The sequence below is a fragment of the Esox lucius genome, chromosome 13, assembly GCF_011004845.1.
Source record: "Esox lucius isolate fEsoLuc1 chromosome 13, fEsoLuc1.pri, whole genome shotgun sequence".
NCBI lineage: Eukaryota > Metazoa > Chordata > Actinopteri > Esociformes > Esocidae > Esox > Esox lucius.
In genome coordinates this window covers 33,247,377-33,266,507 of record NC_047581.1, presented here as the reverse complement: position 1 = coordinate 33,266,507, position 19,131 = coordinate 33,247,377, and the positions used below count along the sequence as shown (strand labels likewise).

Genomic DNA, 19,131 nt, shown 5'->3' with positions numbered 1-19,131 from the left:
ACACTATTTCAGGTGGTCATCAATAATGTCTGATTCCCTGGTGCTCTCTGAGCATGCCTCAGGGAGAGTGGGATATGCACAGAAACACATTTCCAGTTCACACATACACACTTTCATGTGTAAAATACAGAGTTGCCCTAGTATTCTTGTTCTGTATCATTTTAGCCTATCAGGCTCGACATTTATAATCCCCATTAAACTAATAGTTAATTAGAGCTCTTTGACAGCTGGCTCTCTGCACTCCCCTCCCCCACTCAGGATGGCCTCATCTCTGTGGTAATCGCAGGTCCCTCCGTGAGAGCTCTTCCCCTACCCACTGCTAATCTGGGTTCACAGGGTCCTCTGAGACAATACAGATTAAACAGTTACATTCTGAGCTAGTGTTTTTTCTTGGTATAAATGAATGATTCAAATAAGGCTTAAAACTCATTGACATTGCTGTTTAACTGGTAACTAAAATGGTCCGTCAAAACAAGAGCTGTTGGTTGTGATAATATAATTGTTTCGGAGCCAGTGTGGGATGTTTTAGTGGCTGACAAAAACAACATAATTAAAATTCTCATTCCGTGCATGGTGCTTGAATGACTTACAGAACCAGGCCTCCTACGTCACTGATCACTCCACTCTAATAAACACTGAACTACACCTCAATAGTCACAGGGAATATCTGTCAGAGAATTGTCCCAGGTTACCTCTGAAGGTGAATAAAGACAATTGACATTTGGCCTTCAAAATAAAAGTTTTTTGTTTTGAAGTTACACAAATATGATCAAATTTTTGACATTATGGACTACATAATGGTAAACAAGGCTGGAATACTGTTGGGTGCAGGTTGTATTGCACTGTAAAGCCTATGGACTGTATATTGTGATTTCAGCCTACTCCGTGACACAGAATACAGTTGTGAAGAGAGTAAAATACTGTTTTCACAGCTTGTATGGCAGGACTTGGCTTATGGGAAATCACCTCCCCAGTCGTCCTGCTGTGGGGCACATATCATTATCGCACTTTACAGCATTACCTGTCTTCATATTTGGCTTGCTTAAGACTCTAAGAGAGAACGTCCAATAAGAAATACGCACATTACCAGTCAAAGGTTTGCACACCCCCTTTCAATTGAATCAGTAAGTGTCCAAACTTTTGACTGTTATTGTATAGAATTGTGAAAAATAATTACCTTTTCACAATTCTAACCATTTTAACACTATTTCCGTTGGTAGAGCATGGTGCTTACCTTGCCAGGGTTGTGGGCTCGATTCCCAGGTATGGCCAGTATGAAAATGTACTTGCTATTGTAAGTCACTCTGGATCATTTAAATGGTAAATTAACAAAATAGGTTAACCTTACGCCGATGAGCCAGTGGCAACTTCTACACAACTCAATGCTAGCTGTGACAAAAAAATGCATCAGGTAAATCACTTGACACAAAATCAGTTTTGAAGTAATATATAAAATTCCATTGCTATAGACTTTTATCACCATATGTTGCCTTCCAATCAATCTTGTTCTCAATCAGTCAAAAGGTTTGTCTCTTTCTGTTGGGTTTTGTACTGATTCATGGCCCATCTAGTCCATGTCTCCCAACTGTAATTTTGGGGGAAATAAAAGTAATGACTTCTTTCAGGTACACAGCATGCGCAGTACCAGAATGACATCAATACAGTTCACCACACAAACTAATGGGAGGAAAGAAAATAGTGTTTTAGACAAGGTGTAGGCCTAAAGGCATTCAAGGAGTTTGTCTCATGGGAATCTGTGATGTCATCCACCTCCTCTCCCGCTTGAGGAACGATATTAAAGCAATAGAGAACAGAGGAGCAAAGGTCAAACTCTCACTTGTGCTTTGATGTTCTGACATACCCGGACCGCCTATTGAGATTGCCTTTGTTATGTCAGACTGGCGTTAAACGAGATGAGTGCCACTTGATCTTGTTCTCCTGTTGCTTGTGCTACACAGCTCGGGAGCAGGTAACAGGTCCGTCTGTATTCCCCCAAAACTGAGAAATCGTTGGACAGCCTACCACGGCTGGACTCGCACCCTGTTAGCCTACATTCAGCTAGGTGACTCAACCCGCTTCATCGTGATCTTGACCATTCTACGGCGGCCTATTACTTCAGGTACAAGTAGGACAACAATAGAGTGATTTTATTGACATTTTTCCAATTTTGCAATGTGAAAATGTGTTATCAGTCATACTAAATAAGGGATACAACAAAATATATTATTATGTACAATAGACTGCGGGGTTATTTCCTATAAACCATTTAATAATAAGAAGTGACGTGAATAGAGTGCCACTGAGTAAGCTAGACCTAAAGCCCAATTAATGGGTGGCTTTAGGCTGCATGGTTTTTATAACCAAACATTTAGAATTTTGGTGAATTTATATAAAAGAGTTCAAACTTTGTCTACATTATCTAGTTCAAACATCGCAAGATTTCACTATTCACAATGTGCATTACTTACAGTCAGATATTTTTTATTATACACGTGAAACGTGAATTCCGCGTTTTTTGGCAAATTCCCATTGTAGTTAGCTACACACAGGTGTTTGGTTTTTAGAGAAGGTTACAACGAACGCTCCTTAAGGTAACTAGGCTACCAAAAGAAAAAGCGCAGAGCAACACTCAATCATTAATGGTGCAGCGTTCACCAGCCTGTGTGCTTACTGGCTGTGCATAGATAACACTAGCCTATACTGGAACAGATCGGAAAAAGCGGTAGCCTATTGCTCCGGCCCAGATATATTCTCCGTGCGAGCAGCGGAGTCTTACCGTAACAACATTCTCGGCACGGGTGCAGTTTCGCTATCTGATTCAGTAACAAAAAAATCAACAATTGTGATGTTTTACTTTCTTTTTGACAGTTAACAGACTGCTGAAAACACGCATCGTGGCTGTATCTATTGGGACCAGGCTGCGATGCTCACAGCCGCATACTGTAGGTTGTTATGGTGAGTGCTTGCTGTGTTTTGATACTGTGCCTTTGTAGTTTTCTCAATGGATGGGCCGATGTCAAGATAACGCTACACTCGCCTGCAAAATAAAGGCCAGGTACTCACGGCATTAGTAAATGTGGGTATTAGGCTATCTTTAGTTTGTACTGTATTTCGTCCCTTTGAAATAATTTAGGTTTTTTGAATGTTTCCGCTGCGATTCGGGAGCTACAATATCTCCTCCATCACACACAAAGGCAAATGCAGCCGGTAACATTGTGCAGATGCCAACCTATAAGCTATATCATTGTGAAAACATGTTTAAATAGACATCCATAGTAAAATGAGAATACTGGAATAACAAGGTAGCTAAATATGACATATTTTCTCTATCTAGTGTAATTACAATAACGATAGACAGGCTACTTCTAGATATGCGTCTAGCCTAAAAAACGGAAAATCATACTACTAATCAACTAGCCTATGATGGGCTTTATACATGTGTTACGTAACGCCAGAAATTGACAATAACGCACAGATTGCATAGCAGACTCCATATCCAGTTTCAGACCTATACATTATTTATAAAGTTAGCCAACTGTACATTATCCTATCTACAGATCTAGTGTTAAACCTCTTTTCCATAGAAACATAACGTCAGCAACATAGCACTGGAAATGTATTTTGTACAACCAAAAAAAGCCATATTTTGTAGTAAAGAATGAAGCTCACATTCAAAACGAAAAGCTATGTTCTGAGCGCATTGGTCAGGTTGGGAATTAGTATAGTTAAAGGGGTAGTTCACCCGTTTTTACTTGTGGTCGTATTTTCACTTCCGGATTGTAACCCAGTTTACCTTATATTTCTAGTATAATTACATCATATAATAATAGGTTATTAGATTATATTAGGTTATACATACATACATCTTCTTCCGCTTCATCTGGGGCCGGGTCGCTTAGGTTATAAGTTATTTGAATTCTGCAAATATTTATATTAAAATAGGCTTTGTGGTGTGTTTAGATTTGTTCTCCTGGTTATGCAATGTATGCTATACCTGTTCCTTCCAGCTATTACGTTAGATCCACAGGTAGTGATACAATGACACAAGTCATTTGTCTATACTAACACTGAGTGTGAATAGGAGGCCCAAACATTTTTATTGTGCATTATCGTGCCCGTTGCACAGCGTAAAATGTACGAACACAAGCAGTATTTCGAGCAGTGTCTTCGCAGTCCGTGTGTAACCTGCTTCATCTTCCCCTTCCCTCACTATAAGCAGCAGGTGTGTGATGTTGGTCCAGAGTCCAGAGGAAGGCCGGGCCGAGCCACAGCTCCACAGACTCCGGGGCGACCCGCTGCTAGATTACTGAGGGATTACATGGACACCCATTAACCTAATGCCACCAGCCCGCGACTGAGTGGGAAGCCTGGCTGCGCCGACCAGCGGGGGAGTTGCTATGGGAGAAGAGGGATCCTCCAGAATATCTGTGAATGTGACACTTGACTCATTTCTCTGGCTGGAGTTTTGCTGGGACTGTTCCTCCGGGATTAGAGAGCAGTACCGATCCTCCGCCTCTGCCATGCCACGCACCAGTCTGTAGCGGGCATGTACGGTGGGGTGTTGCCATGGCAACGCTCAACCTACACCCGGGTGTAGAGTTGTCCCACGTCACTTGATCCAACATATCCACTATCTGAGTTAGGTGGAACAAGCTCACCTGCTGCGGAACAATATATAATATATTCCCCCGAGTCATGTATGAGCCTTTCTGATTTCTCTGCCTTTCCAGACAACAACTGGTGGAGGTCTGCCATGGCCAATCAGGACTCCCCGCTGTTTCTCCACGGCTTTGACCTTGGGGGCTACTTCACAGACCCCAAGCCCCTGGGCAGCGGGGCCACTGGTCTGGTCCTGTCCGCTGTGGACAGGCGCAGCGGGCGGCGGGTGGCCGTGAAGAAGCTGTTGATGCGCGACGCGGTCACCGTGAAGCATGCCCTGCGCGAGGTCAAAATCACGCGCCGCCTGCAGCACGAGAACGTGGTGCGCGTGCATGAGGTGCTGGGGCCCTATGGCTGCCCGCTGCCCCGCGATCCGGCCCAGCTGAGCGCCCTGTACATCATCCAGGAGTGCATGGAGACGGACCTGGCCCACCTGCTGGAGCAGGGGCCCCTGCCAGGCGGACATGCTACCTTACTCTTCTACCAGCTCCTACGAGGCCTCAAGTTCATCCACTCAGCCAACGTGCTGCACCGTGACCTCAAACCGGCTAACGTTTTTCTCAACACGGACCAGCTACTGCTCAAGATCGGAGACTTTGGCCTTGCCCGAATCGTAGACCCACATTACTCCCATAAGGTGAGACTATATTCGCTGTTAAGACACGCTGTCATAAGCAAGCAATAAAGCAAGTTTATTTATATAGCATAATTCATACATACAAGCAATTCAAAATGCTTTACAAAGAAAAATATAATAATGCAATAGAACAAAAACATATTGTTTCAATTATCTAACCACCCTCCAGGGGGACTCTCCACCCCAGCATCTCAATCCTTGCACTCCAGCACATGGATGAACCCGTCAGTCCCTTTGTGAGATAATCTCTGCATCCATGTCTAACCTGGCTGTCTCCAGGGGGACATTTATGCCATGTCTGTACATGTATTTTATATTCATCCTCAATGAATTACAGTTCCCATAACTGTTTTACTGCACCACCCCGGTGTCTCAATACTCACGCTCCAGTGCTTGGTTAAAATCGTCAGTCCTTTTGTGAGATAATACCCTACATCGATGTCTAAACAGCAGCACAAGAACCTGCATTATCAGTCATCGGCAGATTGTTACATTTACACCGAGGTTGTTCCTCTGATAGCACCAGAACTTGCATTACAGAAAAATCATTTAACGACTGGTAAAACATAGAAACATAGAAATAGAATAAAAACAAAATAAAACCATAACTGAATAAGATGAGACTATATTCGCTATTGAGCCACGTTGTCATCAGATGACACTATATTCACGGTGAGTTGCCATGGGAATGAATAGACCAGGGTCATAATGATGGTCTAGGATCATGTCTTCTCCGGTCATCTTATTACTCCGAGACACTATGATTCAGGGAAACAACTCCTGGCTCTGTCAATGGAAGGCAACTTTGAGGGAGATGTAATCTGTAGTAAGATAGGAGTCATGGCCTGGGCTGTTTTCTTGGTGTAGACGAAGACAGAGCTAGAACAGTGTCTTTTAAGCAATTGCTCCATATTATTGAATTCTTCAGTTGTGGCACACCGCTCAAAACCAGAAACCGTTGACCAGAGGCTGAGGACTGAGCAAAGTTGTATTTCTTGCATTTTTATACTTTATTTCATCATTTTCAAACAGCATTTGCTCGTATTAAGATGATTCTTTGTGCGTGTTTCTTCATGGTGCGTGTATGATCATGTTCGGCTCACAAGGTCGGCTGCTTCCTATGGAACTGTGAACATACTCTTCTTCGCATGAATGGAAGTGATTGTCTTGTCTATCCACTGCTAGTGCAGGAGTGGGGATTCTTATGACCACGTTCCAAACGTGTTACGTTATACAAACTGATCAAAACTACCCGTTTCAATTTTTTTTTTGTGGATTAAGAGAGACTCATGTGACTCTCTCCTGCTTTATTGCGCCGCTTTATTATTGTGATGGAGCACAGTGTGTAACACTAGCAGGCCAGCAAAGGCCAAGTGAAAGGGGAGCTTTGTCCTGACCGGGCCCAGAGATCCAAGGATGGGGCAGCAGGGTGCAGAAAGACGGGAGAGAGAGTGATCCGGCTGTGAGCGGGACCGGAATAACACTGACCAAGAGTGTAGCCGGAATAACAACGGCCCGTGCTGTTTCCTGGGATGAAGTCAAACAAAAAAACGTCTATGCTGCTCTCGATTAGTGGGACTGTGCGAGGTCAGCCTGAGACGTGGGAGCTGAAGTGCATTCTGGGTCTCCTCCTACCTGGCCCTGGCCTGCATTCGTCATCACAGTCGGGATTATGTTGGGTGGAATGTCCAAATCACCGAACAACCTTTATTCACAGCTGATCCTCAGTCCAGACAGACCTGTAGAACTCTCTCTCTCTGTCTCAGAGGAACATAATGTTCTGTCTTGACCTCTTTAACAGGGTCTGTGTTGATTCAGAGAAGAAATCCCTACCCTATTGATGTGATGCAATCACGGTGTCTCTCAGAGAGCTCTGGTTGTCCCCATGCCAGGCGTGCTGTGCGGGGGCATGGACAGAGGCTGACAGGCCGCTGCAGAAAACTACCACTGGGTTGGTTCTCTTTTGGTAAATGGCAAGCAGTCAGATGGAGGTGAAAGCACACGGTGATAGCTGTTTGAAAAGCTCTTTATGAAATACGTTTGATTGGTTGATTGAGTTGGACAAGACACCTGAGTGCCACCGTCAAGAGTATGTAACATCCAACCACAAACCTGCAAAGAACAGACATACAGTGGGAGGGAAAAAGCAATGAGGAGGATCACTACGTTACTCCATGTGTGTTGTTACATATACCGAGAGAAAAATAACACCCTATGTGGTGATACCTATGAACAGAGAGGTGAGATGTATAGGTCGGTATTCACCATACGAGCTAATGCATAATACAGATGGAATAAGGTGCTCTGCTGGTACAGTGATTGGACAGCAGCTGCTGAGACCTGAAAAGAATGACGACCAGTGGCTTTGCCTTCTGGTGTGACCGGTACAAGGTGTATTTTGAAGTGCATATTTCTATTGGCTAAGCAGACGTTGAGGAGCGAGCTGAGGTAGAGTTGGGATTTGACTAGGAGGGACTCGTAGTGTGTGCAGAGAGGGACTATTCACCAAAGAGTAAAGATCATTGTGTCGCAGAGGGCCCTGGAGACAAAGCAGATGGCGTTGTGATAGTCTACATCTTATTTATTGAGGTGACTGTCAGCAGCAACACTGTAAATTACATCACCAAGGTGTAGATATTGTCTGGAATTCACGAGAGCTTGTCTTGGGATGGTAAATAGAACCTTTCAGTTTTAAATAGGCTTGTTGTCAGCTGCCCTCCCAATGGCATTGTCGCAGGCTCATTCATTTAAGTGCTAATAGATAAAACATAATGTTACCTGCAGAAAAGTACAGTTATAATGTAAACACTGGGTGTGTCTCCACTGCCATCGTATTCTTTCAGCTTTTGGAATCACCACTGACTGAATGAACTGTGATTTTGGAAGAAAAGCAGAGCTTTGACGTATCGCTTAGTCAGACCGGAGGAGGTCCATGTGAATCCCTCCACCTGCCAATGCAGCCAACCCTGTCAAACTCGACAAATTATTTATCAGTTGGAGAGTCAAGGAGAAACGGGATGTGAGAAAAGAAAACAGGAGGCAGGGGGGGTGAGTACGCGCTAGGGAGGCCCTATGACTGTCTCAGCTGCCTGGATCAAACATTGAACTGTGCTCTGTCATCCTTTAGTGCTGAGTGGAGAGAACTGTGGATGTTCACCTGGATACGTGGCATTATGCACTTCATTCAAGAGCCTGCAGAAGCTAGTCACTCACTGCACACGGTTGTTGCCGTTCAGCGTGACAGGGTCCTTGTAGTATCTCGCGATATCTCATTGTGTGTGTGAAATGTTGCAAATGAACAAGGAAAGGGAATAAAGTGGTCCAGTTGCAGTGTGTTAAAATGCCTCATTGAAGGAGGAAGGTGGATTATTACTGATGACTGAAAAAGAAATGTCTCCGACCTCCTCCGTAACAACTGGATCGATATACAGAAGCATAGCCAAAGTGAAACAGGAAATCTGCCTTCCACTCTTGTATTAAGTGAGTTTGAGGAGTTGCTCGGCGTATGTACATTGCTGTTCATTTCCTGGCAATTGACTGGCACACCTTGCATCGGCCCAGGGTTACCTGTCGGAGGGCCTGGTGACCAAGTGGTACCGGTCGCCGCGCCTGCTGCTCTCCCCTAACAACTACACCAAGGCCATCGACATGTGGGCAGCGGGCTGCATCCTGGCTGAGATGCTGACGGGACGCATGCTCTTCGCAGGTAAGGCCCCGCGCCGCTGGAGAGGCGCGGCTATGAGTTTGGTGTGAGAGAGATTGACCATTCCAGTGTGGTGATGCTGTTGGGCAGAAAAGAGTCTTGGTTTATGTGGCCTGGAAAAAATATAATTTGTAGTTAATTGACTTGCCTGATCAAATAAAGGATAGATTAAAAATGAAGCACCACAATTTACTAGCGTCCACAGTCTGTGCATTTGGGTGGGCTTAAGCACTGTACTGTATTCTGGATAATGTCTGCAAATTGTTATGTGGCCAAGGCTAGATGGAATTTAGATTTGATCAGTGATTGGAGTATTGTTATAGCTCCCCCTGCTGGCAGGGGTACACTGGGTGAACTCTAAGGGGGAAAAAAAATATTATTTGGGCATTATTGAGTGCTTTCAGATTTTATCCAGGCATTGGTCTAATTGCACTTGGGTGAGCCACTTCTGTACTCCTCACCACTCTTGGCAAATATCAAAACTTAGTATCAGATTTTATTTAGCTTTTGACATTTTATACTTTGTCGACTACCACAGAAATACAGTTGGTTGCTGAAGCAAACAAGGCACATTATCCGATTCTTATGTAAAAATTACCTTTATCTTGTTGAAGTCATGGTTCTATTTATATGCTTCTTCTTCACTTCCTGATTCTCTCTGGCTTCCGGTCTGGTTCCTCCTCTCTCTCTGCAGGGGCCCATGAGCTGGAACAGATGCAATTAATACTGGACACGGTGCCTGTGTTGAGGGACGAGGATCGTCGGGACCTCCTACAGGTCATGCCCTTCTACGTCACTCAGGGCTGGAGGGTCAGGAGGTCCCTTGGGGAGCTGCTACCTGAGGTAGACACAGACGGTGAGAGTGGTAGGGGGGATGGCAGAGGAAAGGAAGGCAGTGTGAACTAGGATCCGATGGTGCCTTTTTACCTCCTTAAAGGTTTTTGGCCACCGGTTGGAAAAGTGGTGCTGCTGAGCAAATAAAGAGTCCCTCACAGTGTGTACTACATCATGCATATGGCGATTTGTGTCCTTTCATCAAAACCTCTTGCATTCAGACATGGACTGTCATGGATAACTGTGGCATAACCGATTATGCACATGTAAACAACATATTACACATCAAGCCCAAAATGAGAGTTTAAAATTCCATAAGTCCCAGGCTGCCTTTTTACAACAATAAGGGGTTTATTTTGGATTTCTGCCCATAAACCCTCAACACACGTGTCTGACTAATGTATTATTCTCTTGTCCACTAGCCATTGACTTCTTGGAACGTATCCTGACCTTTAACCCTATGGACCGGCTCACGGCGGAGGCGGCCTTGGCACATCCCTTCCTGCAGCAGTACTCGTGTCCACAGGACGAGCCCATGTCGCCCCAGCCCTTCCGCATAGAGGATGAGCTAGACGACAGCCTAGTCACGGAGTCCGGTCACAATCCCAGCCACATCCAGTCCTCTTGCTCTCACTGGGACAGGTGGGTGACCAGACTGGTCCCAGATCGATTTGTGTAAACACGAAGTCAACTGAATTCCCGGTTGTCGGCCAGAGCTGTACATTTATAGAGTTATAAACAAGGCTTCAAAAGCTGATTGGAAACTGGGAGAAAAGTTAAAAAGGATATAGCATTGTTTAGATATTCCCCACGTGATGTTAACAATACGCTAACAAGTCTCATATTAACGCCTTATAATTCTAGAACTAGTTGGGAAGTGACAATAACAACCAATGGCCAATCTAAACACACGCCCTCCTTGTTAAACATTTATGTAAGTATTCCAGGGAGCCATTTACTGTTTTCATACTCTTGTCAGATACGTATATATATATATATATATATATATATATATATATATATATATATATATATATTTCTTTTAATTAGAATTGTTTTATTTTTGATATTATTTATATTATGTTCAGCAAGAAACCAGAAACTAGCTTGTTTTTCTGGGTGTTTTTACACCTTGTGCGTTCAACAAATACCATTTTAATTTGAACACTGAACCATGCTTGAGAGAAACTGAATAAGTACAGGCAAATGTGACCAAAATGACTTTTCTTTAGTTTACACTGTCTGAGCCATCATGCGTATGTGTGGTTTATAACCACACCAATATGGTCTTAAAATAATGAATTAATAATTAAAACAGGGTTGTTTTTTTCACTCAGATGTTTCACTTACAGGGAGTGCCGGCTCCATCCTTTTGGGGCCCTAAGCAAAATTTCATTCAGGGCCCCCTCTCCCTTATCCGTCGGGGGCCCCCTAGCAGTCGGAGGCCCCCTAACAGTCCGGGGCCCTAAGCGACTGCTTATATCGCTTATGCATGGAATCGGCCCTGCTGACAGGCCAACTTTTTTTCACTGTTCAGGTACGAGACCAGTCTGTCGTCAGACCTGTGCTGGCAGCAACAGAGTGGGTGTCAATGCAGGCCTGGCGTGTCACAGGTGGGCCACTCAGATGAGGAGGTTCTTAAGGACCCCAGGGCCGGCTCCAACCCACTGTTGGAGGAGGCCCAGGTGGACCCCCGCAAGTATTCGCACAGCAGCTCCGCCGAACGCTTCCTGGATCCCTGCCACACCTCTATGGAGCGGGTCAGCGGGAGTGGGGCCTACGCTGAGGTGGACTGTGGTCGCTCCTGTGACTACAAGGTGGGCTCCCCTTCCTACCTGGATCGAATAGCTTGGAGGGACGGCAAGCCACAGCACTACTCAGAGCCCAAACTGATACTGGATCTGTCACACTGGAAGAGAACCAGCCAGCATCCTGTGTCGGAGGGGCTGGAGTCTGGAGGGGCCCGTGTTGAGAAGCCTGTCGAGGAGCGGCCTGTCGTGGAGCGGCCTATCGAGGAGCGGCCTGTCGAGGAGTGCCCTGTCGAGGAGCGGCCTGTCGAGGAGCGGCCTGTCGAGGAGCGGCCTGTCCAGGTGCAGCTTGTTGAGGAGGGGTCTGTTGAGGAGCGGCTGGTCGGGGAGCGGCCTGGAGACCTTTTCCAGGAGATCTCTCGCTGGGTGGAAAGCACACAGTCTGGCCTGCGCTCCCCCAGCCCTCCCCAGGAACCCCTGCCACGGCCCAGTTCACCCCCGCTGCCCCTCTCTCCCACCTCCCACCCCGCCCCCATCCCCCAGGGCTGTTCGCCAGTCGTGCGGCCTTCATCTGGACTAGAGCAGGAGGGTCCACTCGGCCCGCCTCCAACCACCCTCCCTCCAGCTTCCCCGCTGCCCTTTAAACCCTCAACTCCGCCCCCGGGTTCACCTCAAATTCCTTCATCGATACACGAGCCCCCACAAGCGCTGCCCTCGAGGGAGCAAGGGGGGCTGTTTGATCTGGATGTGTTCATCTCTCGAGCACTTAAGCTTTGTGGTCAGAGTGAGGACCTGGGGGGCAGTCAGGACAGAGTCAAACGGGCCAACATCAATGGGATCCCCAGACTTACAGAGCACAGGCCACCCTCACCCCAGACACCCAACTCCTAACAGGCCACCCTCAACCCAGACACCCAACTCCTAACAGGCCACCCTCACCCCAGACACCCAACTCCTAACAGGCCACCCTCACCCCAGACACCCAACTCCTAACAGGCCACCCTCACCCCAGACACCCAACTCCTAACAGGCCACCCTCACCCCAGACACCCAACTCCTAACAGGCCACCCTCACCCCAGACACCCAACTCCAGATAGGCCACCTTCACCCCAAACCCTCAACTCCTTATAGGCCCCCCTCAACCCAGACTCCCAACTCCTAACAGGCCACCCTCAACCACCTAATATGCCACCCCAGACTCCCAGCTCTCAATGATTGAATTAGTAAAATAGCTTTTTAACCTGTTAAATATGTGGGTGAACTTGTTTTCTTAAGAGTGGCAGTACAACTACACTGTTTACTCAAAAAAGTGCTGCTTTTTCTTTTGGATCACAGACAATTTTCTGTACTTTAGGAGGAGAGCAAGGCCAGTATACATCAAAGGACAAACAAAGATATGCTCCTTGCTGTTAAAGAATGTACATTTTCCAGTATCTAACTGAAAGGTTATTTAGTAGGCCAGCAGTGTGTTGCGTTAAAGCAGCAACCCTTTGCTTGCAAATGACCCAACAGTTGGGTCTAGAAAGAAATTCCCAGGTATATAGCTTGAAAATAGTAGTAATTTGAAAATAATGCAACCAGCAATGTTTGGTAACCATTCTGTTCAAATTTCAACACAGCGCTGCTGTTATTCTGTTGCTGTTGACGTTGACATGTTTATAACTACCGGTCTTCCTACAGCAAAGAATAATATACACCATGTCCATTGGGTACATCCGTGCAAAAGTGGCAGTGGACACGTTTGCATTTAGATCAGGCTGAATACTTCAGCGGACATGGGTTCTACAATGTGACGGAAACGCTCCACAGGGCTGTTTGTCCGACCTGACGCACTGGCATCATGCAGTTATAAGATGCCAATGCATTCGAACTACGAACGGCCAGTTTGATTTAATCCCTAAGATGCTCTGTTGGGTTGAGGATGCGCCGATACTACTTTTTCATTGACGATACAGAATCCCGAGTACGGAACTCTGCCATAATTCTTCTACATGACTGAACTGTATGACATACAACATTTAATTAACGTACACAATTTTAACAACATCAATTCACACCAAAGACACTTGAATGTAGAGCAAGGTATTTGTTGAAATTCGATAGCAATGTAGAGTATGAAAGTGGATTTGTATTGGACAAAAAGTCACTGCAGCGAAAACTGGGCATGTGACGAACTGACAATTTTCCTTAAAGTTTATACACATTTTTTTTATCGTTATTTGTTTAAAATCATACAATTCCATGTGAATTGCCACGTTTAGCTTATCAATCGCAACTTGATCAAAGTGGCAGTAGAATACTGTTAGGCTAATCGATACCTATCTGGCTAAACGATTGAAGAAAAAACTAAAATAATGGTTGTACAACACCAAACAGGTAGGTTTGCTATTTAGCTATGAATCTGAACAGATTTTGAGATTACAAATACCACAGTTGTAAGTTATGTATTTTCAATTAGTCTGGTGTAAACTAGCTAGTATTAGCCAACTTAATAAGCCTTAGCTAGCAAGCCTATGCTTCTCTACTGTCACCCTTGAAACACTTGCTTTGCAACTACTTTACTAGTGGTTGTTTCAAGCCTAAAGTCATTCCAGTCTGCAGAAATTGTTGACTGATGTTATTTGGTTCACTACCATAGCCAGCATGTTTCCGGTCTGCCCATCATCTACATCTTACGCCGTGTTTTACGCACACTCTTTTTACTATCTGTCTCGAGGTCTCGGCTCATTACATAGACTCGCTATCGCCGATACCCGATCCAGTTTTGGCCAGTATCTGACAAATTTCCGATCCCGATATCTGATAGGTGCATCCCTAGTTGAGGTCTAAGGATTCTGCAGGTCACCCTAGAATAATTAAAACAGGATTTGTCTGACCAGTGTTGATGATCAAGTTAACACTGCAACCATGTCATCCAGTGTTTAGCAGATAGTAGTGGAAGACGGTGTGGTCATGGGCTGCAACAGCCCATCTTTGAGAAGGGTTGAATAGTTGTGTTTTCCAAAATGCAGTTCTGCACACCATTGTTATGCCGTTATTTGTCTGTCTGTGGCCCGCCCATAAGCTTGCAGGATTCATGTTAATCACCTTCCACCTTTCTCATCAAATGCCATTTTCGCCCACATGACTGCCGCTGTTTGGTGGTTTGTCACACCGTTCTCTGTAAACACTAGAATCTATCATGTGTGAAAAGTCTGTGGGGTGGGGGGTCAGTTTCTGTGCTCAATGTTGCTTGGGTCACTCATTACGCCCGTTCTGACGTTTAGTCAAGCAGTAACCGAACACCTCGATGCCTGTCTGCCCGCTTAAAACAGCAAGTCCCAGCCACGTTGTCATGGACTGATCCATTTTCGTGAACGTGGTGTTGTACCTAATAAACTAGCCACTGACTTTATCTTCATTTTAAGTGTTTTGTTTCTCCTATAATCACTGGAGTCTGAATGTATTGATGGATGCACATGTTGGCTCAGTCGTCGCTAGCTGTGCTGCAGGCCTGGAACAGAACTAAGGATCCATCAAGGGGAGATGGCCTCTGGGGCTCCTATAATGACATTGATCAGACGTTTTACCATTGACTCTGCTGCCGAGCATGACTTCCAGTATGACAGTTACATACTGCGCTACTGTTTCTGACAGTGTCTTCCATGTGTCTGTAATTGGTTGTTGACATTTTAAGGTTAAGTACAGCTTTTTTGGATTTCTGTGTGTGTATGTGTGTGTGTGTGTGTGTAATTATTATTAGGCTGAAAAGGGGTTTTCCCTCGATAGCACAGTAAGATATCATTGGGGAATCCCATGGTGGCATAGTAAGATGTCTCTGTCTAGCTTCAGCACAACTGCTTTCTAATAACAGGGAGATTCTGAATGAACAGAAGTGATATTACTGTAATCAGCCTCGCCGATCATCACCATCAGCCTGATAAAAAAACACCTCAGGAGTGAGCAGTCAGGCACCAAAAAAACGTTTGAAATAAACCCTATGGGCCTTAGTGAATTTTGCACTGTATAGGCTTTAGTGTGTCATGTCAAACACAGCACTTGTCTCATGCGTTCAATGTTGTTCTATGGTCGCTACTAATCAGTGACAGCTAACATGAGCGGTTAGATTTACTGAAGATGATCTTACACTTTGGTCATGAGGAATTGAATCCATGCACAACATCACGTGACAGTCTGAAGGCCGACACACGGACTCAGGATGGTCAGTTCTGGGAATTGCATGCCAGGATGCTAACAATCTCCGGAGCAGGGGCGATGCGGTTTCATCTATCAATTTTAACAGACCAAAAGCACATTCGACAGGCACTGACACGGAGCAATTTCTTTCAGGCTCTGTGTGATCCTAACCAATACTAAACGTGCAGCGACAAACAAAATTCCGGATGTTTCCTGGTAAAATAACAGCAATAAAATCAGCAATACGTGACTAGATCCTACGTGCTGGAGAAGACAGGACATGTTTCTTTAAGTTTTAGAGTTGTTTTGTGGATCTGCCTTCAGCTCAACGCTTCCAGCTCGCTGACTGAATGTAATAGATTTGCATGGCTTGATCCCTGGTGAAATCTGTCAAATGAATTTAACAACATTAATAATGTGAAATTAAGGGCCTTCTTTACTTGAGGGTGTCCAGCTTTTATCATATCTTGTGGAAGCTGCAGCTTTCCCTGCAGACATAATTGACACAATCCCTGTTGCAATTCCTCCTTTGCTGATCTACAGAAAATAATAAACGTTTACTAAACATTTTGTGGTGGGTGTTTTATGTTATTCTTCTTAGCTGATATCTGGGCAGCAGGTAGCATTGTTGTTAGAGTATCTGAGCATTAACCAAAGAGTTGTTAAATATAATACCTTAAGTGGCAATGAGAAAAGGCTTTAATTATGTCCATAATGGCACAGTGTCACGAAGTCCCCATCCTCACAGCACAGCATCGTCATTCCCGTCAAGTGAATCCTGATCGCTGCATACCGACTATGCCAAACCTTCTGTAACTCACTTGTGAAGCGCTGACTAATCAACCGTCTCGATACATTTAGAGTATGTTTACATTACAAGTAAAAATGAAATAATGGAATTAGTGGGATTATTTTCCTTTGTATATAGGTCAAGATTAAGGCTGTCAATGAAATGTCGTGTAAATTACAAACTAGGATGGGATTATTAACAAGGAAATCAATTGTACTCACGCTCATGTCTATTTTTTGGAGAAAGGAAAATAACCTACTGTTTATCAGGACATACTCTTATCTCCTTATCACCGTTACTAATTGAGAACTGAGGAAACCCCTTGCTCTGTAAAACCCATCACAGCTAATATCAGTTTTTTCCTAGTTCATGCTACATTTCTAGGGTAATAACTTTAGTGGACTGAAAGGGGACTTTCAACTGATGTCCAATGTCCATTTGAACCAAAATGGACATTGTTGTGGGACACCTTAAAAACATGTGATTGTTCTGCACTTGGCAAACATAGCAAGGGATTCGCAAGATGTTTTTGAAAGCAAGATTAAATAAACAGGAGACAGGAATAAGTTGGTCAACGAATTCAGGCTCATAATAACACTCCTGCCAGCAGACGGTTGACCTAACACGTCCAATTCCCATTGGCTAATAACTTTTGGTTTCCCCCCCAAAAGTGGCAAGGCATCAACGATAAATGTCTGATGACGTTTTTATGATCTGGTGTATTTCCTGTTGTCCTGACTTTCTTTAAGACCAATAATTAGTGGCGAGGGGAATGATAAAGACACATTGTTTTTGATACATTTTGTGATTTCAGAAATGTATATGTTTCATATAAAATGAAAGAAATCTAAATTGCATTTATTTTAAATTAGGCTACTATTTCTTTTAGATCTTATATTCAAAATAAATCTCTACTAACATTTTCCTGAAATTTTGAATTGAATCTGGTCACCATAACTAGGCTTAACCTGTGTCTAGCAACCCTGTCCTCATCAGTGTGTCAATATTCCCAACTAGTGATTCCTTTACTTTACTTAGAAGGAACAATGGCACCCCCTTGCGGCCTCACATTCAGTATTTATTTATTTCACATTATTTAATCATTTCTAAACAGTAATTACAGTTTTTCACAACCACTAACACATTTGCTGAATGTCATGTCAATTTATTTATAAAGCACATTTAAAAGCAACCAATGCTGAACAAAGTGCTGTACAAAGTTAGGCAATCTATCAAAACATACAATAAATAGAAACAAAAAACAAACAAGACAGGTAAGCACGAATGTCCCTAAACTGACTAGAACGCCAAAGAATAAAAAGTTTTATGATGAGACTTAAATGTCTCGGTGTTGGGGAATGATCTGATAATAATGTCCAATTTATTCCACAGTCTAGGGGCACAACCTAAAAGGCACGATTACTTTTTGTTTTCATCCAAGACTGTGGAATGGCTAAAAGGGAACTAATTTGATGATTTAAGGGGCCTGGAAGAGTGATAAAGCGTAAGGAGATATGAAATTTACAGTGGATCCAATCCGTGGAATGCCATAAAACAACCTTAAAATCAATTCTAGGCCAATATCGGGGAGATATGGTCCCTCTTCCTGGTACCAGTCAACAATCTAGCAGCCGCAAATGTAGAATGTGTACCTCATTTTCCCAGAAACCATAAACACATTTCTCTGAACTCATACCATCCAAATTGCTTTTAGTAATAGACACCCAGTGTTTACAGATTGTTGCCATTTATATTATTATGTTCATGTTTTCACTATATATGCTTTTTCCTAATCTTGTTAATCTTGTGCTGGTAGCCTCCCCAGGGATGGTCTTCCTTGAATGTTTAGTTGAATGTGTTAGTCTTTTCATGCGGTGCTTATGATTTTATTCTTTCCTTAGAGAATGTTTTGAAACATGTATTGGAATTCAATACAATTTTAGCTTTCTGTTATAATGAGCTTTTGGTTATATTGGACAGATGAAATAAATCATCTAACACAATAGTTATTCAAATTACTCATCTTGTACAATGTTAAAGCTGTACATTGATATGTCCCATCCAGAGTTCACCAGACTAGTATTCTGCCAGCAGCACTAATGATGATGTCACAATTGTATTGCAATGAGGAAAACTTCATTTTTCAATATTGCATTGTGTATAATTTGTTCAAAACAGTAGTGTAACCAAAGGCAATTTTTATGGCCTTTTCTAATGAATGCGAAGAGCAATTAATAGAAAAGTATATAGGTTTAAAAAAAAGTATAGTGCCATTTCATGTGGAGAAATAGAGGGTATAGCTATCAGCACTTTCATTCCCACACACTACAAGCCCATAAACTACAACCCAAATGGGCCTATACAAATTGCCTTATAGTAAAAAAAACGACACTATGTGAAGCTGAACATGGCATTCGAGTATTACTCACTAGGGTGTGTAGAAACCAAACTTGTTTGAAGAGGACAGTAGGTTTGAATGCTTCGTTGCTATTATTCCACGGGTGGAAGCAAATTGGGTATATCCACTTCATAAACATTTATATTATATATAAGTGTAAGACAAATCACTGGGATTTTTCAATA

General features: G+C 43.7%; 1 protein-coding gene across 4 annotated transcripts; it reads left to right on the top strand.

Moving 5' to 3' along the window:
• Positions 1-1,855: 1,855 nt before the first annotated feature.
• On the top strand, positions 1,856-15,580 carry mapk4 (mitogen-activated protein kinase 4). 4 transcript variants are annotated; one of them, XM_020052770.3, is made up of 7 exons: positions 1,856-2,119; positions 2,869-2,955; positions 4,220-5,296; positions 8,858-9,002; positions 9,694-9,855; positions 10,256-10,475; positions 11,371-15,580. In XM_020052770.3, exons 3-7 carry the CDS (start codon positions 4,700-4,702, stop codon positions 12,470-12,472), a joined length of 2,226 nt encoding a protein of 741 aa, XP_019908329.2. In that variant the 5' UTR covers positions 1,856-2,119; positions 2,869-2,955; positions 4,220-4,699; the 3' UTR covers positions 12,473-15,580. The 4 variants fall into 4 exon arrangements, with proteins under 4 accessions (XP_019908329.2, XP_010875392.1, XP_019908331.2 ...); XM_020052772.3 differs by lacking the exon at positions 1,856-2,119 and having other exon boundaries at positions 2,734-2,955; positions 4,220-4,638; positions 4,731-5,296; XM_034296443.1 differs by lacking the exon at positions 1,856-2,119 and having other exon boundaries at positions 2,734-2,955; positions 11,371-12,441; positions 12,476-15,580.
• Positions 15,581-19,131: the final 3,551 nt, after the last annotated feature.

Excerpts from the sequence above, each read along its gene's own strand:
- mapk4 (XM_020052770.3), top strand. The coding sequence starts at position 4,700 with ATGAGCCTTTCTGATTTCTCTGCCTTTCCAGACAACAACTGGTGGAGG. Across the intron at positions 5,297-8,857 it reads ACCCACATTACTCCCATAAG|GGTTACCTGTCGGAGGGCCT; the intron begins GTGAGACTATAT and ends GCATCGGCCCAG. Across the intron at positions 9,003-9,693 it reads GGGACGCATGCTCTTCGCAG|GGGCCCATGAGCTGGAACAG; the intron begins GTAAGGCCCCGC and ends CTCTCTCTGCAG.